Source organism: Phalacrocorax aristotelis, chromosome 10 (assembly GCF_949628215.1).
Source record: "Phalacrocorax aristotelis chromosome 10, bGulAri2.1, whole genome shotgun sequence".
NCBI lineage: Eukaryota > Metazoa > Chordata > Aves > Suliformes > Phalacrocoracidae > Phalacrocorax > Phalacrocorax aristotelis.
The window spans coordinates 766379-789630 of record NC_134285.1 but is presented as its reverse complement, the minus strand read 5'-3'; the positions used below and the strand labels follow the sequence as shown (position 1 = coordinate 789630).

Genomic DNA, 23252 nt, shown 5'->3' with positions numbered 1-23252 from the left:
GCCGCTCGGCTGCTCTAGCTGTCGGGGCGCGGCACCGCCTTATCGCTGGTCCGAGTGCTTAAATGGTGTGAGAAGCCCTCTGGCCTTGCCAGCTGTGTGCCGGTAGCTCTGGAGAGCTGCTCCGGCTTCCTGGCATCTTTCAGGAGAAGCAGACCCCCAGCCCGCCCGTGGGCTGGCCAAGGGACGCCGTTGCGTGCCCATGCTGGTGGCCGCGGCGGCCACCCCTCGGCTCTGTGGCTGTCCCCGGGGCGAGCTGCCGCTCCGCCTGTTACCAACGGCATTGAAAGCCGGCTCACAGCTCGGCTGCTTTTCGCGGGTGAAAGTGTCCATCTTGCTGCTTCGTACCACCGTCGCGCTGCATTTAGAAAAGTTGCAACTAATTGTTGTTGCGGTGCTGGAGCCGGTAGCTGTGAGTGCTCGGGAGGAGGCGGCGGCTGTTGAGAAGCGTGCTTCCCGGCCTCCCCCGAGCACTTGGGAGTCTGGGCTGGTGTGGGGAATGAGTTGCAGGAGTATGAGATCGTAACTAATTCGTGGTTAATACCATGGCGTTCTTCCTGCTGGAGCCCTCGCACCGCGGTCTGGTCTGACAGCAGCTGTCGCCTGCCCTGCCCCGCCGTGTAGTGCTGTGCCCCAGGAATTGTTGTAGCAGAGGGCATGGTCTTTGCACCTACGGTTTAAAAAATTCCCTGCAATGCTTTTGGGTGCAATAAAACACAACTGTTTTGAAAGCGCCCCAGGCCTGCCTTGCTTCTGGAAACAGTAAGGATGTTGTGAAGTTTTATTGCAACAGTGATTCCCTGGCATATAAAACTGTTTGGCCATGTGAAAGAATGAGAGGGCAGGTGGTATCTTCCACACCGTTAACCTAGACACCTTTGCTTTAGGGAATTTTTTCTTGCAGAATGAGTTGGGGAGGGGATCGCAGATGAATGAAAATACAGCAAGAACATAGTTCACGCGTTCTCTGGCTCTCTGCCTTCACTTCTTCGGATGGGGTGTGGCAGCAGGTAGAGACCACGGGTGCCAGCGTCTGCTCTCCCTTGGTGTCTGTTGGGTGGCGGGATGTCCGAGAGGCTCCTCCGAGCTGTCGGTGGTCTTTGGCACCCTCAGTCATTCGGACTGACGCACGGCCGGCACCTCTTCCCTTTGCTTCCCTTGTGTGTTTCCAGGCGGTTGCGTCCACCCTCGCTGCTGCCGTGGGGGGAGTTCCCTGGGGAGCCTGGCTGTTTGCCTGCGGGTGCCTGTGCAGGTGGCCGCAGGGGCGCGGGGTAGGGTCCGTGTGCGGCTCCCGTGTTCTCAGAAGCGTGTGCTACACGGAGGAGCGCTTGGGAAGCTGATGGGCTCAGCTGCGGTTTCGGTGCGTCCAGTCCTGGCAGCACCACGGGGCACTTGTCTTTATCGTAATCCTTCACCGCTCCAGAGGCGTTGTGGCAGGAGAAGAAATTGTGGATTTCTACTGAGTAATAGCAGGAATAAAAGGTTGCGAAAGCAGGATTATCTTTTGCCACTGTAACTGATAAAATCAAAGGGGAGAGCAGACCACTTTCTAGGCCAAGATACGCTGTTTATGCAGGCCTGTGGTGGAGGTGCTCAGATAAGAGTGACAGAAGGAGGAAGAGAAACAGGTCTGTAGATTAAATTAAGGGCATGATCCAAGTTTGGCTTTTTATAGTGGAACTTTCATTGCTTATTTGCAGGCGTCATTAACGGTAAGCGAATGCTTTTCTACTCGTTGATGTAGCAGGAGCCCATCAATCTCCTACCTGCCAGGTCCCCTGGAGGACTTTAAAAAGCATCTTGCTGTGGGGGATCTTGTCCCAGCAGGTCCTTTTTAGTGCTGTACAATGTCAACAGCCTGCGTCTGACTCGGAGAGACTTTGTCATTATGTCAAGTACTCGGCTGTTTCCTTACGGGGGTCAATTACTTTCAGTAGTAAATTAATGCCTCTAAAGACAGTTAAGTAGCCTGAACCTGCTATTAAATTCAGTGTTCTTAATTAAAATTTTTTTCAGCAGCAGATTTGCACAGTTAATCTAAAGATGTAAACAACAGGCTTAGGTTTGAGAAAGGTGAAGATGGTGTTTTCATTCTGGAAACTGCTGCTTTTCCCCAAAAAAAGACGAACATCCCCCAAGCTCGTTTTGGGCAGGGGGTGGAACATTCGCTATCTTCATTGCTTTAATTTTTTTAGGGATGAAAAGTGTGTTCAGGAGAGCCGTTTTGCGCTTTCACTCCAACAGTAATGTTTACTTGGTGGTCAAAAAGCTCTTTAGCCAGCATGCTTAGAAATCCATGTGTGTTGGGTTTTGGTTTTTTCCTCCTCTTTTGGCACTGAATATAATTGAGTGAAGACAATTCCTGATTCCTAAATACTTATCTGCAGACGCTAAGCGTATTTTAGGATAAAGGGTAATACTTAGCCTCTTGCTTGTTCGTATATCTGCAGCCTTTTTTCTTGGGGCAGAGGAAATTCTTTACAAGAGACAGTGTCTCTGAGTCCTTGTGGACAGAGGCTTTTGAAGGGGGGTGAGTTTGGAGGTGCTCTTTATTCTTACCTGTTTTTTCTTGGTAGTGTTTTCTCCCTTTTTAGGTTGTTCTGTAAGAAATAACCCATCCCACAGGTTCATGAATCATGTAGGCCTGCTGCTGAAAACAAGGAAGATGCAATTAAAACAAGTGGTTTGTATAAAATGGTTTGTCTTGTAATTGCAGGGCCGAGAGAGCCTTGCAAGAGAGCTAATGCACGGCGAGGGGAGGTGAAGTGTTCACCCGGCCGGCAGCTAGCGCATCATCTCTGGTCAGATCTGCTTGAAACACAAGGATCTTTGCCAGTTTCTGCATTTTAAACCTGACGTTTCTGTCTGCCATGAGAAATTTTTTAAAAATAATTTTTTCATCCGGGTCTGCAGTGTGGATCCGTGTGGAGCGCTCTCCAAAGCGTTTGCAATGCCTTATCCTCGGGGCAAGGGTCTGCTGTGGAAAGGGCACCGAGGGAGACTTTGGGAGCTCTTGCTCTCCGTGGTTGAAGTGCAGTGGAAGTTGTGTGTAAAGCTGTGTGCATCCTCTGCTATTCCTGCTACGGAGGCGATCGCCCCCCGGGGCGCGAGCTTCGCTTGCTGCGGGTGCTGGAGGCTGAGCTAGCAGGAGCCAAAGGACATGGGGAGGTGCGACTTCGAGAGCTGGGCGAGCGGTGGGAAGCATCTGGCGAGCAGGAGGTCTAGAAGGCCGTAGCAGTAGGAAAAGGTCAGAGAAGGAATTGGCTGGGACCTGGAAGCAGAGGGGTTTGTCTCCTTGGGCAGCAGCCCTGGGGCTGGGAGCAGACGGGAGCCCTTCCCATGGAGATGATACTGGAGCACCGTGGCGGAGGTGATGGGTGTTGGATTTTGTCTCTGCTTTGGATGACTTTCCTGTTGGTCCTGTGCTCATTTGCAGCTTGTTTTAACAATCTTTTTTTTCTGATTGCTCAGTGGTTTTTATTTTCCTGCCTAAACAGAGCTGCTGCTTCTTTCATAACAAGGGTCAATATTGCAGCTTGTGCTTCCTCTTTCCCCTTTGTGGTGGGGTGACAATGGTGACAAACATCTATTGTATAAGCAGTAGCTGTGCTCTGGGCTTGTTGTTTTCCAGGGAGCTCTCCCGTTCTGCCTGCAAAGTTCCTGCAACTGCCGGATAGTGAGGACAGAGCGCCCTTTGTAATGGGGAATAGGGCTGTGACGCTCGGAGGTGATGATGGGGGTCTTAAGCGAGAAGGGGTTTTATTTAAACTAATTGGGCTTGAAAAATCTTATATGCTTACCCAAATCCTCTACCTTTGCCTTCTGATCAGGCATTCTGATCCCTTGTGGATGATGAGGCTGTTTTCCCTTTTGAGACTTTCTTTGTAGCTAAACCAGTTGCATACTGAAGCATGTCGGGTGTTTAACAGACCCCTTGTATGCTAGAACTGCATTGATTTATTTTGTTTTGTTTTTGCCCTACAAGATGAAAACTGCCTTATTTTTATGACCTGCAGTGTGTGCAGCAAATACAGCAGAATCATAAGAACTGGACAGAGTTGGATTATCAGAACTAATCTGAACTTGGAAAGAGTCCCTGTTAGTAGAGCAGGGATTACTGTGCCAGGTTAATAGTGCCGCTTCCATTTTTATTTATTTATTTTTAAACCTGTGTTTAGTGTAAGATTTCATAGTAGCTGTGTGTGACTCTTACAGTTCCAAGGTGCTCGTGTTTTGGAAATGCGCTTGGTGTAAATACCGCACTTAGGACAAGCGATCGCCAACTGTGGTCGCTTCAACTGCTCTGAATTATGAAGGGATTTCTGCAGTGTATTGACGCACTCAGAATCTTTACCTCCTGTTGTAGATTAAATGACGGACGGTCTCAGCACGGGGCTGCTTGGTGCAGTTTGGGCGTTGGAAGCCGTCAGTCCTGCGCTCGGAGCTGTTGGCCACGAGCTCTTCCACTCGCTAGAGCCCTTGTGCTTTGCTGACGGGGCCAGTTATATGTGAAACAGGATCCCCTGGATCGCGTTAAGTTATCTTGCTCTCTGGCTAGCGCAGTGATCAGTTATTTTATTCTGGACAGTGTCAACTACTCATTCCTAAAATATTTCTGCAGAGAGCAGGCTGTCCTCTCTTTACACAAAGAGGTGGAAGAATGGGACGTGAAAGAAGAAATGCAAGACCCTTCACCCTGCATTCCCGGTCCCTCGTCTCTCAGCTGCTGGTGTTTCAGTTCCTGTGTTCATCTGAAAGGGCTTCGCGTAGGGCCAGGTAACGAGGGATCATGAAATGCCTCAGTCCAGGTGCTCCCAGTGGTGGCACTGCAATGGGGAGGCTTGTCCTATAGAGCTGCTCTGGGATTTGGAATTGACACGCTTTACTTGAAACAAAAAGCGGGTTATAAATTTTCTACATCATTACTGCGACACTGCTTGACATCGTGGGAATGTGCTTCTCTTTTCACTGGGATCACAAAGGTCTTTGGCAGTCTTTCCAAGTTAGACTTTTCTTTTGTAATGTTAATGATCAATAAGATGCAAGTCCGTTATTGTGTGTGTGTGTGTGTGTGTGTGTGTGGAGGGGTTTGGCTTTATTTTACTCTATTATTTATGTATATTTCCTTAAAATTGAAGTGTATTTTTCTTAACACTTTTCCTTTTCACATAAACCCCCTGAGAAGGGTTTCCTGCAGAAAGGTCCTGGCTGCCTTAAAGCAGCTGTCTGATATACCTGTCAAACCCGAAGACTTCTCTGGGGATTTCTGGGTTATACTTCAAACCTGGATCTGAGCAAGCGCAGCAGAAGGCTGGGGGAGCAGAGAGCCGAGCTGCAGAGTCCAGACATTGGACACTGGTTTGAGGGGATTCTGCTGGAGGGGGAAGCAGAAGCGATGCGGCTGGTCATCTCCAGAAGTCCAGGAGACGAGTGGAGGGGAGGGCAAGGGGGAGAGACCCCAACGTCGAGCAGCTCTGCAGCCCTGCTGCAGGATGGTCCTGGGTGCTGGCGGCTGGATGGACCCTCTCCAGGGCTCGAAGGCGATTGCACGTGGTTGCCAAAGCACATTGTCTTCTGAATTCTGAGGTCTTTATTTCCACGCTGCCTCCACAGAAGTACAAATGGTGAAAATATGAAAACCATGTCATGTCTGGCAACTTGTGGTAGTGGTGAGGCAATGCTTGTTCTTAGGGAGCTTAATTGGATCTGTGCGTTGCTCCGTGCCCCGCAGTGCACGCTGGCATTTATAAATGGCCACGCTTGATTGCAAGTAAACCCATTTTGTGCTTCCATCTGAATGCATGACTGCTGCAAAGCACTGCTTTAATGAACTCCTTTGCATATGATTGTGTCAGTGAAATTAATTTTGTTTTGCAGCATCCTTGAAGTGCACAGGGAGGCTCCTGTGAGCAGCAGCGATCAGATCCCTGTCTCAGGGGCCCGTGCTCTAACTTGGGACCTGAGGCAAAACTTGGAGAGAGCAGGAGAGGCATGGGTGTGCAGCTGGAGCATGAGCTCCTTGGGCTCCCGAGCCCAGCCCTGGAGTCTGTCCAGTACACCAGCATTTCTTGACTCTTCTTTGCTGAACTGCTTCACGCTTGTGGCATTCCCCTGCTCCTTCATCCCTCACTCTTTTGAATCCAGTTGGTCGCTCTGCTAGCATAGCAAGAAAACAAGGTCTTTTTGCAGAACAAAGTTGTATTTCTGCTGTTGATAAGGACGAATTCTCCCGGCATTCAGCACCGACTCCCGGCCGTGCCTTCTGGCAGGCGTGACTGCGCTTCTGCGAAGAGCCTAGGAAGGAGCATGCCTGTTTGGGAGCACAGCACCCAACAACCCACCTTTCGCATCTGGGTCTCTTTCCTGCGTGGGAGAGAGGGCTGAGGGGCGCTGGCCCCGGCTGTGAGCCCTCTGCCCACCCCTGCTGTGGCCCGCTGTGTCGGGGAGCTGCCGGCGGCTCTGCCTGCGGTGCCTGCATGGAGGAGGGAGCGCTCCATGTGTGCACAGCAACCCTGGAAAGTGTCATTTTTACAGACTTCACTCTCTCCTTACATTCTGAAGGAGGGTGGTTAATCAGGATTAACTAAGGCTTCAGCCTGGAAGGGTCAGACTTAGCTGCTAGCGCAGGACAGATGTCAGGCAGGGGCTGGTGGGGTGATGCTTCTTGTCCAGGCTTGTTAAATACGGTGGAAAACCCGCTCTCATCCTGGCATACTGCACTCTGCCGTGCTCCTCTTGTTTTTACTTTCTGAAGTGGATTAATGGCTGTGCTTATTTCCCCTGCTGCAGCGGGCAAGGGGCTGGCTGTGTGGGGAGCCATTCTGCACCGGCCCTGGGATGGCTGGCTGCCTGTGGAGACACCATGCTCTGCCTCCAGAGACCCAGCACCTCCCAGCTGCCCTATGGGGCAAAGGAGGAGCGTTTTGTCCTGCCCTAGCTGCTTTGACAGAGCTGCTGACTTGAAAACTCACCTTTTCTGCCTTTTGGAGAGCTGTGGTGGGGCTCAGGCAGCGGAGATCTTGTCTGTCCTGGGCTGGACCGGCACCTTGTCCTCGGTGCGGGATGGGAGGCAGGCGGGCAGAGCCTGGGCAGGTGCTGAGCTCGGGGGGCCGCGAGCCCCACTGCCCCCCGCAGCAGTGCTGGGCCCTGTGCGTGCAGGGAGATGCTGCAGAGGCTTCCTGCCGCCGAATCCCCGGCTCCCGGCATGAGGCTGGGTTGCGGGGTGGTGCCGCTGTGCCGGTGCTTTGCGTGCTGCTGCAGGGGGGCAGCCGGCATCGCTGCAAGCCTGTCTGGAGGGGGGAGGCTCGTAGCTCTGAGTCTCCCTAGTTTTATTCTTTTTTTTTTTTTTGCTGTGTGCAGCCTGCAGCAGCTGCGCTGGCGTGTCCCGAGTGCTGGAAGCTGTGCAGGTCTGTTGGCGGCAGCCAGCAGCAGGGCCCTGGCCAGGAAAGAGCGTGATGGTCCCTGCTGGCAGCCTCCCTGCTGGCACTCCCACCTGGGCAAAGGGTCACTGCTGGCCTTGGCCTTGTCCCCGGGGATGAACAGGAGGTCTGAACCATGCTGTTTGCCAGGTATTGCTTTCCCCAGAAAAGAACATCCCACTTCAGGGAGGGGAAATCGCTGCTTTTGTGTGTGAGCGGAGCGAGTCGTTTAGGTAGACGCTCTTCATGAGTCGTCTGCTGTAGAAGTTGCCCAGACACAGAACTATGCCTGTGGGTTTAAAAAAAGAGAAAAAAAAAATCCAGTTGAGCATGAAAGATAAAGAATAGGCTTTTTTCCTGCTCACATGTGTCATTGTGTCAGGTCTCTAATGAGCTGGCCTCATCCGTTCACGTACAAAAACCTTTCCACAGCTGCTTCCTACCAGAGGCACACTGGAAAATAGGAGACTGACATTTTTCCTTTAGTTGTCTTTGTGATCTGGAACAATAACAGCAGCAAAGGAGGGGCCAGTAGTTCAGCTATGTTTGACTTTATTTATTGCATCTATTTAGAGCAATAGATGAATGATTATTAAACTTTCAGTGGGCTGATAAAAATGATAATGCGTCTTTGCCGTAAATCTGCTTTAAAGACGGACAGGGACTTGTTTGGTTATAGGGTGCTTGCATTAGGGGGTTAGGTAAGTGTATGTGATCAATAGGAAATTATGATTTCCCCCCTCTTATCTCCTCTGATGGTGCCGCTTCCATTCAGGGTGCCTGCGTGCTGCCGCCTGCACATCTGGGGGAGGGAAGGGTTCATCCCTTCTGCCAAGCTCTTAGGGGCTGAGCTGAGGAGAGGGGCTGGAGGTGCACGGCTGTACAGTTGTGGAAGGGCGCTTCGGAGACCACTCCTGGTGTGTCACAGCCGAAACAGCTGCACCAAAATCGTTCCTGGCCTGCTCTTAATGCCCTCTGGTGATGGATGGAGCCTGTTTGGATGCGCCACCTATACTTACCACAGACTCAGACTAGGGGCAGAGGATTACAGGCTGTGGGGGGTTGGTAAATGCGGTGTTTTTAATGTTTTTTATGTGTGTTTTTTTTAAACCAATAGCTTCTTAACTCTGTATCCGCAGCCAGTTGCGATTGCTGTTGCTTTGCTGCAGCGGGTTCAGCATAAGCAGGACCAGCAAAACGAGGCGTCGTCTTCTCTTACTTGGTGAGCAAAAGAGGACACAAAGTTTGGGGTTATGTTTTGACTTATACCTGTCCTTGTGTAAAGAAATCTTTCTGCAGCCTGGGCGGCTGAGCAGGTATTTTGAGGGGCTGTTGCCGTTGTGGCCTCATCTAAACTGAGGTTTCTGCCCGAGCTGCACGGATGTCACCTGGATTGCACCGTTACAGACTAAGTTGAACTACCGTAGCCCTGCGCTGCGAGGAGGCCAGCACACGCTCCAGGGCAAGGGCCGGAGACCCACTGCAGCCGGGCGGCAGCTTTGCAGCTGACGAGCTGCAAGAGGAGCCTCGGAAAATAAATACAAAGAGGTTCAGGGTGGATGATGCTTAATGTGGGATACGTGCTCGCTTTGTCTTCTTGCCCATCAAATGTTAGCGGAGCTGTTCAGGAGTCGCCAGCCTGGTTCGCCAAGAGGCTGCAGTCCCTGCCTGTCGCACAGGGCTGCAGGGTGCCCACCACCCTGTTCACACAGCCTGCGGCCCTCCGCCTGAGTGAGGGGCTGCCTTTGGAGACAGGGGAGGTGCGGGGCTGTGTTTGATTGCTGAGCCAGCTAGTTGAGCGGAGGCTGCACTTTAGGAGTTCCTGGTATCTTTCTCAGATTGTTAAATTGTTTATTTGAGTCAGCGCCTTTATCTCTCGCTTGGATTTAATTGTGTTCCTTAGCACTGACTGTACCGCACTGCGTGTCTGTTGCTCCCCGTTTACACCTTGCCTGCCTCGGATCGCCGTGCTGCCCCAGCATCTCGGAGTGTGCTGGGAGGAAGGCACATAGCGTTTCACAGAGCAGCAGATGCAGAGGTTTAAGTAATAACAAGCCCACTTGTAGCAGCGATGGCAGGAAGCATGAGTAACGCTGGGAACGCGCTGCTATTGCTGGAGTGTTTTTGTAGCAGAGCCTCTTGTGAGGGAATTGCATCTGATATTTTGTAGTGCTTCCTGAATCACTTCTAGCATCTTGTGATCTGTATCCACAGGCAGCTCTTCATCCTTGGTCCGCTCAGGCTGCGAGAGTGTCGAGGAAACCAGAACCGTTATCATGGAGATGCTTCTGCGCCGAGGAATGATGCGGATACGGCCCAAGGCACGTGGTTGTTGCCGGCTCTTGGCATGCTGACTGAAAAGGGTTAATGCTGGCCTGATGGTATCATACCCTTTTATATCTGAGTGTGGAGAGGACCACACACTGCTGGGGGCGGAGGGGTGGCACCTCTCTTTCCCTTGGCCCTTTTCAGTCAGCTCATGCGGAGGAGAATGAGCTTGGCTGTGCTGCGCCCTGCGCTGCTGTTGGAGCCGTCCTCCCTCGGTGGTGGTACTGCACATTGTCACCTTGGCGTGCTGAGCTGGGTGCAGCAGGGAATGGGAAGGATGAATAAGGCCATTAAAAGGCAAGTGTGTTACTGTGGAGGCATGGATAGCAGTTCTAGAGAAAAGATGTAGAGAGAGACCACTTAAAACTGGGCTACGATCTCTGCTTCACGCTTCTGTGATTGATCTTCAGTTTGGAACTTGACACGGTAATTTAAGGGCTAAGTTTAATTTTCAGTGTAATTGTTTTTTGAACAAAGGTAATGTTTGTAAAGGGAAGTCTCTGCATCTGTCTTTAAATTCTTCCCTACACCGTTGTCTGGGTGCATTCAGCTAAACACAGCTGCTGTGAATTTCAGCCTTCTCTCCTTGCTATGGAAGTTTTGGATATTCTGGAAAGTTAATTTTTCCTAATTCTAGATGACCCACTAAATCCTGTCGGCATCGGCTGACTGTTAGCAGGGACCAGGGGCTCGAGTCATGGTGTCGTGGGGCTGGGAGGGTGCCCGGCAGGGCCTGGGTCTGCGGAGCAGTGCTCATCATAGAATCGTTAAGGTTGGAAAAGACCCTTAAGATCGAGTCCAACCGCTAACCTATCACTGCCAAGTCCACCACTAAACCATATCCTCAAGTGCCACATCTACCCTTCTTTTAAATACCTCCAGGGATGGAGACTCCACCACCTCCCTGGCAGCCTGTCCCAATGCCTGACAACCCTTTCGGTGAAGAAGTTTTTCCTAATATCCAACCTCAAGACCTGCTGCCAGACCCTGCTGGTACCCAACAGCGAGGAGCTGCCTTGTGAGCGCCCTAAGATGGGCCAGCCTGGAGCTTGCTTAAAAATAAAAGAATGCATGGTGCTCCAATCAAGAAACTAGTGTTCCGTAAACCTAATGGGAGAAGTATGCGACGGGGAATTGTAATAAAGTTGGTGGGAGCGGGACCCCGTGCCAGGGTATTCGGCGGAAGGATGTTTGGTGATGCGAAGGAGAGATCTGGCTACGAGAGCGCCTGTCTCTAGGCCAGTCCATGCCAGCTGGTGAAACGACAAGGGTCTGTCTTCAGGGGTGACTCGGGGGCGGGGGGTTTCTAGCACAGCTAAAGTAGGCTTCTCTAGGTCATTGCCATCTTGTCCTGGTATCTGCTGGGTGAATGCCGAGTGTTTAGGTGTCAGACCAGGAACTGGAAGTATGTTTACTGTATTTTCAGGGATTAGTGTTAAATGTTATATGTTGGTGCAACACGAATAATTCACTAGGCTTTCTGCTGAAGGAGGGCAAGGGGTATCAGGCTGACACCTGAATAGGCTTAAGATGTTTTTTTTGATCACGTTTTGTCAATTTTTTCCTGCCAATGGATCTTGTTTTGCTTAATGCGAACTAGGAGCAGGGAAGGCTGTTTGGTCCCCCTTAATCTCCAAGTCCCTACAGACTCTCCAGATTTTTCTTCCCAATAAACTGGCTTGCAGCAGTGTCCCAAGCTCATGTTACGGTGAGCACCAAGCAGGGGTGTGCGGCACTTGCACCTGTGTGGTGCGGAGGTGAGCATTTGCTGTGGACTGCTACTTGTTTAAAACTGTGTTTAGAGATGTAGGAAGGTGCTGGTCCCTGTACAGGCAAGGGCACTAAATCTGTTGTCAGAAGGGCTTGCACATATGTAATGATAGCAGATTATTTCTGTTTTCCCTTATTTTGCTGCCTTGAGGCAGGTGGACAGATTATAGAGGATAGAGAGTATATGTTTATCAGTCCTTTCCTTCTTTTTCATCATCCCCCCCCCTTTCTGGTGACCCCATTTTGAGAGGGATAAAGCAGGCAGCCCAACCTCATTTCTCAAATCTGTTGCAAAGTCTGATTAGAGAAATGGAGGAGCTCTGGAGCCGTGCGTGTGCAGCCTGCCTGGCCCCTCTCGCTGCTCCGTGGGGCGGCTGGTCTGCCGCAGCCTTCCCGCCTGGCTCTTGCACTGTGGCTCTGGTCCCTGCTGGTGCCACTGCCCCTTTTTGGGGACCCTGCTCAAACAAGTTCGAGTCCCGTGTAAGCACTTTCTGTCTCTCCGCAGGTGTACTGAAGGACGTAGGTGCACCACATCCCAATCAGGATTGCTTCTCCTGGTAGTATGCAGCACAGGAAGGTTGGGGAGCAGCTGCGCGACTGACGTGAGCTTTGCCATAAGCCTATTTCTTACAGACAAAACCTTGGTATTGACTTTGTGGTTAAAACTGGTGGGGGCAGCTGACCCGTGACCACATGTTAGATGAACCTCCTGCCTGTTTCATGAGCAGCGGGAGGAGCGGGCTGGCTCTCCTGGCTGCAGCCTGGTGCCTCCTCAAAGAAGTGGAACGTGCTGGCTTTTCTACAGCCGTGGTGGCATATGCTGCTCGGGAGGGAGCCCTGGCTCAGCTGCTGGGGTCAGCCCACCATAGCACATTACTCCAGAGGGTATTCCTGCTGAATGCAGATGCTGGCGCCTGGTTCCCGTCCTCCAGAGCCTGTGCCGTGTCCCCAGGTGCACAGTGATGAGTGCTGGCTGGCCATTCGGGTGTTTTTGTGGAGGTAAAAGTGGCGTCGGAGAGCTGGAGCACAGAAAGTGTTCCCTGATGTTGGCTGTTGGTGAGGAAGATGCTCTACCAAACCCGGATGTGGTCTCCCATTGGCTTTTTGGGGAGGAGACATCCTGAGGAAGGGGCGCGTGTGGCCTGGCTGGAGGGCTCAGAGCAAACTTCAGCATTATGAAAGGTGTCCCCAGAGCTGCAGGGAAAGGACAAACCTGCCAAGGGCAGATTTCAGTTGCCGGTGAGCTTCAAGCCCTTTCTGTTTGTGTCCAGAAGAAAAACAGGTTTGGGCAAATCCCTTGGGTGTGCTGGTGTCCTTCTGAAATGGCTTTTCTGGAAATTCAAGAGTAAATTAGATGCGTTCCCCAGGCTCTTAGCACATATCCAAAGCAGTGCCAGTTGTGCTCGTCGCACCGGTGGCTGAGTCCTCCCTCGTTTGGAGTTGGCCGGTCCAGCAGCACCCGGCAGGTACCGCACTGCTCTGGTGGCGGTCGTCCTGGGACGCTTGGGTTCCTTGTGCTCGCCCCAGCTACAGGGAGAGCCTCGTCTGGCTGCCTGGGACAGTCGTTCGTAACGGTGTGCGATGCCAAAACGAATGGCGCTTTCCCTCCTGCTCCTGGGTAGTGGCAATAGAGGATGATGTTTAGGATGAGCAAGCTGTGCATAGCAGGTACTTGTAACCTAGTGGAGAAAATTACATGGAGACTGTAGGGCTTATGTGCTGAAGAGGGTGTCTGATGCAAAGTAAGTTTGTTCTACCTGCATATTATTGGAATGGTCAGTTTGTAGAAGCATCTGCAGTTCTGATGTACTGATTTTGGCTGATTCCTGGAAGGGATACCTATATTAGCACTGAGCATCTGCATCTAGGTTCTGGGAAATCTGTTACCTCACCAAAGCAGAAACGAGCTAGACAGGATGAGTGGACATCAGGAGACTAAATACTTGTTTTGCTTCAGCTTAAACAAATATGTTTTAGGAAATGAACAGTTTCAGACCCTGTGTTACATGGATAGGTATGATTAAAAATGCCCTTTGCTCTGTGTTAGCATGGGAAATGCTGCATGTTGGTTTCAGTGGATTGAAGTGAGCTTGCCTCGCTCTGAACCTATGTGAAAGTATTGTAGGTTGATTGTTTTGGCCTAACTGATTCCCAAGTTTGCTATAAACATTTCTGCAGTTCCTCTGCAACTGCTGCCGTAACCCCTCTGGTCTGTTCTGAGAGCAGGTGGCGTTTCTTTGCCCAGCAAGGCATCAGCTGCTGCTTTACCTCAAGTTATGCGGAGGGTCCTGCACGTGGTGGTGGGTCCTGGCCCGTCCCCAGGTGGAATGGGAAGGCAATGCCCCGTTCAGAGCTGTTGGCAGTCCCTGGTTTTGGGTGTGCTGTTAACTGTGCCTGTCTGTGAGGGCTCGGTAAAGGGAAGAGCTTGTGAGTTTGCTGTACGCTGTCTCTGTCTCTGCAGAACATTGTGTCCAAGAACGCTATGCAGTACCGCGGGAATGCCCAGCATGATGCGCAGGAGTTCCTGCTTTGGCTTCTGGACAGAGTCCATGAAGATCTGAACAATGTCGTGAATTACAGCGGTATGCCTCCACTCAAGGTAAGGGATTTTGCTGGGACCCAACATGGGACAGTAGCTGTAACTTTGCATACAGTCTGTCTTTTTAAATTTAATCGACGTGTTGGCTTCTCAGTTCTGAAGTTTTTTATGGAGCAAAAGTTTGGATTAAATTTTGGTTTTTTTTTTTTTTCTTCCTGGCCCTGTGAATGTAACTAATTCCTGGCAAGTGTGCCCCAATACAGCTCTTTGTGAATGGCCACATACTGCTCTGCAAGAGCTGGGAGGCATTACAGGGGAGGGACTGCCAGACGCATCATCTGGTGTGAGATCCCTGCCTTTCCTGGGGCTGCCCTAGCTGCCTCGCATATCTGCATAACCACGTGTGTGAGCAGAGCTACTTACAAATCTTGTGACATTTTTCTGGTGGTTTTGGGCAAGGAGGGCCCAGATTTGACGAGGGGTACTGGAGCCATCTGACGTGGTGCACCTCCGTGCTTGGGTGTGCTTCTAGGGTTTATTCTTCTTTTTTAGCCACCGCTGGAGGATGATGTGCTGCTCGAGGGACCAGCCTTTCCAATCAGTAGTACTTTTGTGCAGGAACTCTTTCAAGCCCAGTACAGGTATGATATTCTGTAAATTTTGAGGCATTACAGCATGTGCTGGTGACCCCAGTATAATTCTACCCTGATGCTAGCTCCCAGTACAGTTGCAGCTGGTGTCGTTGTGTTAACAGCTGTTTCTGAATTCCTGCTGAATGAGATCTGAACTAAGACCTTGCTCCGGAGGAGAGAGAGATTTTCACTACTTCTCATTTGGTATATTCTGTGAAAAGCTACAGTATGTACCTCCTCTTCACTGGCGCTGATGCATCCTGAAAGCAAGGCAGTGCTCAATGGAGCAAAGACTCGGGATGACTCAGTGCTGTGGGGCTTACCCTGGCTGTTCAGAGGCAAGAGCCTGTGGCAAGGTCTGGAGGTTCCTGGAGGCTGCTGGGGAGTTACGGATCCCAGGCGTCTTGCAGAGATCCCGTTATCTGGCACTTGGGCATTCTGAGTTGAATCTTTCACTGTCCCTTCAGGGTTTTCCCATGAGTTTCCCATCCTTCCTGGGAAGGGAGCTTTCTAATTTCAGAAGCAATACAAGAAAACAACCTAATTTCCAGTGCTCCTCGATGGCTTGTATCTGTGCAGCTATAAGAATTTTAGTTGCTGGGCTTTCTCCCGAATATTTGGCAAGGCTTCCTTTGAAAGGAGAAGCCTTAAGCCTGGTATGAAACGCAAAGCCAGTGCAGGGTGCAGGTTAATTTTGAATGTGAGAGATGTATTGTCTGGAGTTTTTCCCTTCTGAGTAAGAGAGGTCCGTACACCTGCAGTGCTGACTGTCACTGTCTTTTTCCTGCCGCTTCCCTTCTCTTCAAAGAGAAAATCCTTTCAGGTCTTCCACGTTGGAGCTACTGTTGGTGCATTGCTAATCTTGCAGTAATGTTTATTAAAAGCCGAGTTCAGTGACTGGAGTGAAGTCTTTTCCTGTCATGAACTTTGAGACTAATTACTTTAAAGGGATCTAGAAATGGGGAGTCCATCATTTGCAGCAGCTGTGTCTATACAGCTCTGTATGGAGAAACAGGAGTAGAAAGGGGCAGCCAGGTTGACATGCGAAGGCTGTTACTCGTGATTTGATGAATTATCCATTCCTGAAGAAACAAGGTGTAACTCTGTCTCGTTCTTGACCTTTGCGCTAGGTCCTCTCTGACGTGCCCTCATTGCCAGAAGCAGAGTAACACCTTTGACCCTTTCCTCTGCATCTCTCTGCCGATTCCTTTGCCTCATACACGGTAAGTAACTGCTTTGAACTTAACGTTGGCTGTTTCCCATGTGTATAGTGTTGTTTAATTTGCCACAGAAGGAAGAGAGATGTCAGCAAAATCTCTCCAGTAAGTCTTTAAAAAAAGATAAATAGGACCATATGGGGATTAAATTTTTTGCTTTCCAGGTAAATTGGAAAACTGAGCCTTTTACTTGTTTCAGAATGGCCCTTTGCCCCCGCCCTTAACTTCCTATGTAATTTGTTTTGGGGAGAAAAAAAAATACCTTTGATTCGGGTAACCAAAATATTTTGCTTTGGACTTTAATTTATAGCATTTTAAAATTAAAAAGGGGAAAAGGATGAAACACTTTTTTTACTTTCTTTAGAACAGTCTCACTGATTGCTCCAATTTCAAAAAGTGAAGTTAAAAGCTTTCCTGCAAAATGTTTTGGGTTTTTTTAATTATTTTTGAAAGACAGATATTGCCAATGAAGAAAAAAACTCCAGGGAGAAAAAAATCCAGATAAAACAGCAAAACTACCCATTGTATAAATAATCAACTCCTTCACCTGATGTTTTGGGTGCAGAAAAACTGTACTGGTCCAAGAAGCAACGGAGCAAAGTAATGGAAGAACATATTCAGTATGATGATGTCACATTTGGTTCAGAAGTCCCTGCTCCGCTGCTGGGTGGGCTTTGCAGGGAAGGTGTCCCGGGTAGGCTAGCTGCCCCGCTCTTCTCTCCCCAAGGCAGCCCTCCTGGTTGCTGGTGGAGGCAGGACTGAGTGTGGAGAGACAGCCCGGAGCAGCTGTTCCCAGCGGCAGCGCGCTCTGAGCGCTTTGAGGTGCTGCCCCGGGCTTTCCTAAGCTGCATGACAGGACCCTTGTTGGAAAATCACAACTGCCTTGCAATAGGGAGCTTTATTTTTAACTTTGGGGGGCTTTTTTTGAGAAGGCTTTTTGCTTGTGGGAACGAGTGACACCAGTCCATGCAGTAGGCAAGGAGTCTTTGGAAATCAAATGTATTTGGCTGTGGCCGAGTGCAACTCCAGTGCGAGGTGGATCCGGGCTGCTGAGGTGGCCCTGTTGCGTATGGGCAGGCTGGATGCCCCCAGGCTGGGCTGACTGTGATCAGGGTGCTGCCAGGGAACGCTCAGCCCAGCCCCAGCAAAGCCTCCCGTACTCTCGCAGGCCGCTCTACGTCACCGTGGTGTACCAGGGGAAGTGCTCCCACTGCATGCGGATCGGAGTGGCAGTGCCCGTCTCCGGAACGGTGGCCAGGCTGCGGGAGGCTGTCTCCTCAGAGACCAAGATACCCACGGAGCAGGTAACGGGCTGGTCTCATCACCCGTGTGTCCTGCCTTCAGGGGGAGGGAGTGCGGAGGCTTTCATCCCCTGTTGGAAATGGAGGAATTGAAGTTTGCTGCCCATGATTGAGTGGGGGAGGCAGGGTGGTGATGATCTGCGTCGTGGTTTTGTCCACGCATTGACTTTTTGAAACCTAGTGGTGTCGGGATAGCCACCTGTGGAGCCTGAGGACCTTCTGCCTCATCACCCGGTGATTCGTGCATGCTGGCAGTGAGGGAACTACTGGGCACCCAGGAGGAACTCCTCTGTAGGAAGAGCTTCAAGAACACTGTTGGATCCCACCAAAACCGCTTCACATACCGCCTTTACCCCACCTTCTACTTTATGGCAGTCCTTTTCCCTTTTCCTTGCTCCTGGCCGATGCCAGGTTGTTTTGAGAAATGTTCCTGTAGCAGGAAAATCCCAGTTGAGAGACGGGGCAGCTCAGCTGGACCAGGCATAGGTGGTTTAAGAGGTTCTGGTTTGCTTCTGCTGACTCTAGATTGTGCTGACGGAGATGTACTATGACGGGTTTCACCGTTCCTTCTGTGATACTGATGACCTGGACACCATTCATGAAAGCGACTGCATTTTTGCCTTTGAGACCCCAGAGATATTTCGGCCCGAGGGTATCCTTAGTCAGAGAGGTAAGTCGATAACTCTGCTTAATGCCCACCTCAGCTGACTAGGTGAGGGAGGCTTGTCTTGGAAAAGGATATACTTGGGAATAAAAGTCCCATAAGTAGTTGATGTTCTGGTGTATTGATTTCAACTCTGACTTTGTCCAGACTTATTCCAGCAGACTTAATGGTGTTGTCAGCCGGGAGGTTATCAAGAAGCGATGTACACTCCCTTCTTCCTCTTCCCGGGGCTGATTCTGCAGGCCAGGCTGGCTTAATGGGAAATCTGTTGTCAGGCTTAATTTAAAGATCTGCTAGGGACCAGATGAAGCCACTGAAATTGTGTTATTTAAAATCAGATTGCCAGTGATGAATAAACAGTCTCAGGCATGAACAAACACTTTCTCTTTCAAGGCTGAAAAAACTCAGCTTCTCTGCGTCTCCCTCAGTGAAAGGGAATAATTTCTTCCTGGGTAGACGGAGCATAATCAAAGGCAAATTTTATTATTGGAAGTAACAAGCAGGGTTTCTGTCACTTTAGCTTTTCTTGCAGGCAGACAAAGCTATGACTACTTGTAGAAATTACTGTGAAAAATCAGTTAGCCAAGCACTTTCATACCATTTTTCTTCTGTAAAGAAATAGTCGCTATGAAAAGTAATTGCTTTTGGAAGCCTTCATACAAGTAATAAAATTGGTCTTGATTCCATCCTGACCTGCTCCTCTGCAGCCGAAAGAGGGTTTCTTGAGGGGGGTGTCAGGGCACTAAAGGCAAATGACATGACATAAAATGTTTCCTTTCTTCTGATTTTTTTCAGGAATACATGTGAACAATAACCTGAATAACTTGAAATGCAGCACTGAGCACTCCCGAACAATATCCTACTCTCAAGGAGCAGTGAAGTCTGGAAAACTGGAACAGTCCTCCACTAAACCAGCAGCAAACGACAAGATTGTCTTGCTGGTGTGTAACAGAGCGTGCACTGGCCAGCAGAGCAAAAGGTGACTGGCAGCTTCACGGTTAGAGTTACTCTTCTGGCTGCTTCCTTAACTGACATGGGTTTTAATTACCAGGTAGTCATAACAGAAGGTGAAGGAGCGACGGCTTGCATTCCTAGCTTACGTTAGGTGCTGAAGAACACATTGATCAAAACACATTAATGAATGCAGCAAAATATTCCTAATTTTGGTGAACTTCAAATCGTCCAGTGTTGCTGGAAAGTGGTGAATGCGGAGCAGACGGAAGGACACACCGCCTCTCAATAGAGGTGGCTAGTTTGAGAGCAGCAAGCGCTTCTGACCAGATCCTGCAACGTGTAGGAATTTTAAATTGGGCTGCAAGCAGTGGGTGGGGGGAAGTGAGAAACGACCACGGCAAAGGCATTTGTACCAGCCACGGACTGAGAACTGTCTCAGCCACTGAAATTTGTTTCACAAATTGCTTCACAAACCCAGCCAGGTTGTAGAGCTCCGCAGCCTGAAGCAAGCTGCTTGAGCAGAGAGCAGGGCTGCAGCCTGTTAAAAAGCGCTCTCTGCCTGGGCAGCCATAACAGCGTTTCCTCACAGTTAAGCACCTCTCCTCTGGAGACAAGTTTTTAGGTGCCTGGTTTCTGGGGAGTTTCATCCAAAGCATGCCGATCTCTGTAGGTGCTGAGTGAGGAGTGTGGCACTGTCGGTTTGGGGATCCGACTGCTGAACAGAATAATCTTTTAATTGCTCCTTCAAATGCTACTCCTCCTGTAGGTTTGGCTTGCCCTTTGTGTTACACCTGGAAAAAACAATTGCTTGGGATATTCTGCAGAAGGAGATTCTGGAGAAAATGCAGTATTTCCTGCGGCCTGCAGCCTGCATGCAGGTGAGGCAAATGGCTCATCTGTTTTGAGACTTCTAGCTCTGTGTGACGTGAACTAACGGGGAAGCCAGTTGCTTGGGGCAGTAAATATGCTGCACATGCTGAACTGATGGCTTCCCAATATTTCCTTGTGCAATAATGCCCAAGTCTGGTATTCCACCTCTTCAGTGCTTTTGACTGTTTGCTGAAAGGTACAAGTAAGATTAGACTGATCAGGTGAAGAAATTGCTTGCTTCATTTTCTTCCTTACCCCAAGAAGTACTTGAGAGATTAGTGCTGTTGTCTGCACTGGAAATCCACTGGTTGGTGGTGTTTGCCAAAACGAAAAGCTGAAATGTTTGCTTAGTGAGTGCGTGTTTCTGATGAGAAATCCCTCTGAGAGCAGGGGGGTGTCTTCTGGTCACCACAGAGGAGTTGTTGGGTGCAAAGCCTCAGTTGTTGTACCTCACCCCTCTGTTAGCTGCTTGGCATAGGCGTGTTTGAGACCTTGTACATCTGCTTTCTTATGTAAAACACACATTCTAGGATGAAGTACATGTCAGCTGGTGCTGAAGGCAAGTTTGCACGTAGGTAAGTTGGGTCTGTGTCACTGAGATGGCTTCTACTCCCTCCGCAGGTTTGCCCATTCAGCTTGCGAGTGGTCAGTGTCGTGGGCATAACGTACTTGCTACCTCAGGAGGAGCGACCCCTCTGCCATCCAACAGTGGAAAGGTGGGTTAGTCCCCATTCCCGGGAGTGGAGAGGTTTCTCGGCTGGGAACTCGGCGTGTAGCCATACAGAAAGGGACGGTCTTGGTGTGGGTGTGGGGAATGCACCTCACAGGCCTGAGGAGCAGGCAAACAACGGGGTGCCCTCAAGGAGCTCAGTTGTGTGTCATGCCTTACAGCTGGAGTCTGTCCTCCTTGGAAATGGAGAAGGGGATGAAAGTGTTGCTCCCCCCGCTTTTTTTTTTAGCGACTGTTACTCTTTAGAAATTTTTGTAGATGCCTGTTCTGTAAATAAGTGCACATTTACTTACAGAATTAATGTACTTGGGTAAATGCAGTTTGTCAGTTTTGGCATGTTCTTTGCTGTATGAATTCCTTTTACTCCTTTGTAAACTTGAGCTGTGTGGGAGTGGAGGAAGGGTGAAGGGCTAGTGGAGATAAATTATACGCATGTGAAAGATAACGAAGGCTTCAGATTGAAAGGTAGTCTAACTTTTGTCTGCTCCTCTCTCTCCAGGGCATTGAAGTCATGCGGACAGGGGGGAACTGCTCATGTGAAATTAGTGGTAGAATGGGACAAAGAAACTAAAGATTAGTAAGTATGAAGTAGAAAGCCTTAAAGTGTGGTGACCTTGGCATTGATGCTTGGGCTCCCTGTGAACTGAGCACCCTCCAGCAAACATGAGACCCCTCAGAAACTGCACCCCACACCCTGGCCCGTCTGCAGCGACAACCGGGGCTGGGCGCGCTAGCGTTGTTCTGAGTTGGAGTCCTTTTCTCTGTAGTCAGAGTTTTACATTATGGAGCAGGTGTCTCGCCTGTGGCTCCTTCCCCCACAAATCATATTTGTGTGAGAAAGTTTGTGGGCAGCGAGTAGCTTTTTTTGTCTGAGGTGAACTGGAGCGGGTGCCCACTGGAGCTGTCTACCCCTGTGCTCACTTGTGTTGCCCTGGTGGGATCTCTTGCCAGTCAGCTCTCGCTCAGGTGCAGTGGGACAGATCCAGGAAAGAGCTGCTGTTTTTACCTTTAGGATGGCTCCTTGGCAGCGTGGGGAGTGGGTGGATGTGCTGGTAACTGTGTTGTCTCCCTGATGCAGCTTGTTTGTGAATACAGAAGAGGAGTATATTCCAGACTCTGAAAGTGTCCGCCAGCAGAGAGAGCTTCATCATCAACCTCAGACCTGCACTTTATCTCAGTGTTTCCAACTGTACACCAAAGAGGAACAGGTAGGGACAAGACTGTGCAGCAGCGAGGCTCGGAAGGTCTGGCTGGTGCACGTGCTGCCTGAACTCTCCCACTCAGCGGAGCAGCTGTTTCCTGCAAACACTGATTTATTGAGACAGGGGAATAAATTTGTGACACAACACTAGTTGTGTTGTGCTAACGGAATTTCTCTGCAGTGAGGAGAAAGTTGTAGGAGGTACTGCTTTTGGGTTTTTTGTCCCCCACATGTTGATATGAGAACTTACTCCTCTGTTCTGCAGTAGCAATGTCTCTTTCTGGCATACATTATAAAGGGTTAGGGCAGCGCGGCTTCTTCATGGGAATTTACTGCTCTGTCTCGGAGCAGTTGTGTGTTTCCAAGCCTGAGCAGGGCTGGGGTGGGCTCAAGGCAACCCCCACTGAGTGGGACCCCCCCGAACGGCAGCGCAGTGACGGCTCAGCTCAGTTCTCCAGCAGCGTGGCTGCTCTTCTCCTCTAGCTCAGCTCGTGGTGTGAGGAGGCTGAAGTGGCAGGAGAGATGGTGTGTCATAGGGCAGGCTAGAGATGGGTCTGATCTGGCCCTTGCCTGGAATGCATAAGCAATCTGCATTTCTTTGCCAGAGGTCTCTAATCTGCTGTGAAAAGGGATGGTCCTAGAGGACTGCGGACCTGTGATTGAGCTTTAATAATTTTGGAGCCTCTCTTTTCGCTTCTTTCAGAGGTGAGGGAAAATTTGTTTGACAGCTTAAAGCTCTCTGGCTTCTGAGTTCTCTGAGCACCGGGCTGTGGAGGGAAGTGTGTGTCGTGTTTGGGTCTTTGAAAAGACACGTTCTCCTTGGTGGACAGTGAAAATCTCTGCAGTTTGTAAGTCTGTGCCATTGGGACATAGGGAGGAAGAGCGTTTCCAGAGGGCAGCAAGGTGTCAGACATGAAATTCAAAGTACACCTGTCGTCTTTCTGTTCTGGTTCTTTCTTTGTTGCTGGTTTTCCGGTGAGAGTACTTCTACTCAGGCTGCCAAGCCTGCCTGCTTTTTGCCTTTGTTTTTTCTTCTCCCCTGCTTCAAAGGGACTGGGGTTTGTTAGGTGGAAACAGCTTCCCTGCACAGCAGCACTAGCTGAATTCTGTCTTGCAGTGGGAAGTGCCTCCTGCGTGAGGTGCACATGTCTCTCTGCTTGTCACTGTTTTGAAAAAGCATTGTTGGGAACCAAGCATTTCCAATGAGCTTGATAAATGCTGGAGGTAGATGGGGTGCAGGGGTCAGCGTCTGCACTGGGCCTGGGGCAGCAGAGGAACAGCGGTGTAGTAAGAGCTGCCTTGGAATTTGGAAACTGATACCCACTTGTGCCTCTCCCTTGTAGCTTGCCCCAGATGATGCATGGCGATGCCCACACTGCAAGCAGCTGCAGCAGGGTAGCATCACATTGAGCCTCTGGACCTTACCTGATGTTCTCATCATACATCTCAAAAGGTTTAGACAGGTAAGGATGTCTGCAGCGATGCTGGAGGACTGCTGCTGGGCCAGAGAGGGACCCAACTAGACCACCTCTTCAGAAGCAGCTGTTCTGCCTTATGCATTCCTGTCCTGGGTTTTTGTTTTCCCCAGGCATGGTGGTCTCGCTGCAGCTCATGCTATTCTCTGTTTACAC

At 50.2% G+C, this 23252-nt stretch overlaps 1 protein-coding gene across 2 annotated transcripts in view; it reads left to right on the top strand.

The window, feature by feature from the left end:
- USP31 (ubiquitin specific peptidase 31) overlaps window positions 1-23252 on the top strand; it is a 37548-nt gene that overhangs the window by 1025 nt on the left and 13271 nt on the right. For both annotated transcript variants that reach the window (XM_075104543.1, XM_075104542.1), the window contains exons 2-12: window positions 13975-14112; window positions 14605-14693; window positions 15815-15907; window positions 17070-17205; window positions 17728-17872; window positions 18662-18845; window positions 19587-19698; window positions 20312-20406; window positions 20920-20997; window positions 21499-21628; window positions 22965-23084. In XM_075104543.1, coding sequence (XP_074960644.1) covers window positions 13975-14112; window positions 14605-14693; window positions 15815-15907; window positions 17070-17205; window positions 17728-17872; window positions 18662-18845; window positions 19587-19698; window positions 20312-20406; window positions 20920-20997; window positions 21499-21628; window positions 22965-23084 — 1320 coding nt within the window. The remainder of the gene's footprint in view (window positions 1-13974; window positions 14113-14604; window positions 14694-15814; window positions 15908-17069; window positions 17206-17727; window positions 17873-18661; window positions 18846-19586; window positions 19699-20311; window positions 20407-20919; window positions 20998-21498; window positions 21629-22964; window positions 23085-23252) is intronic.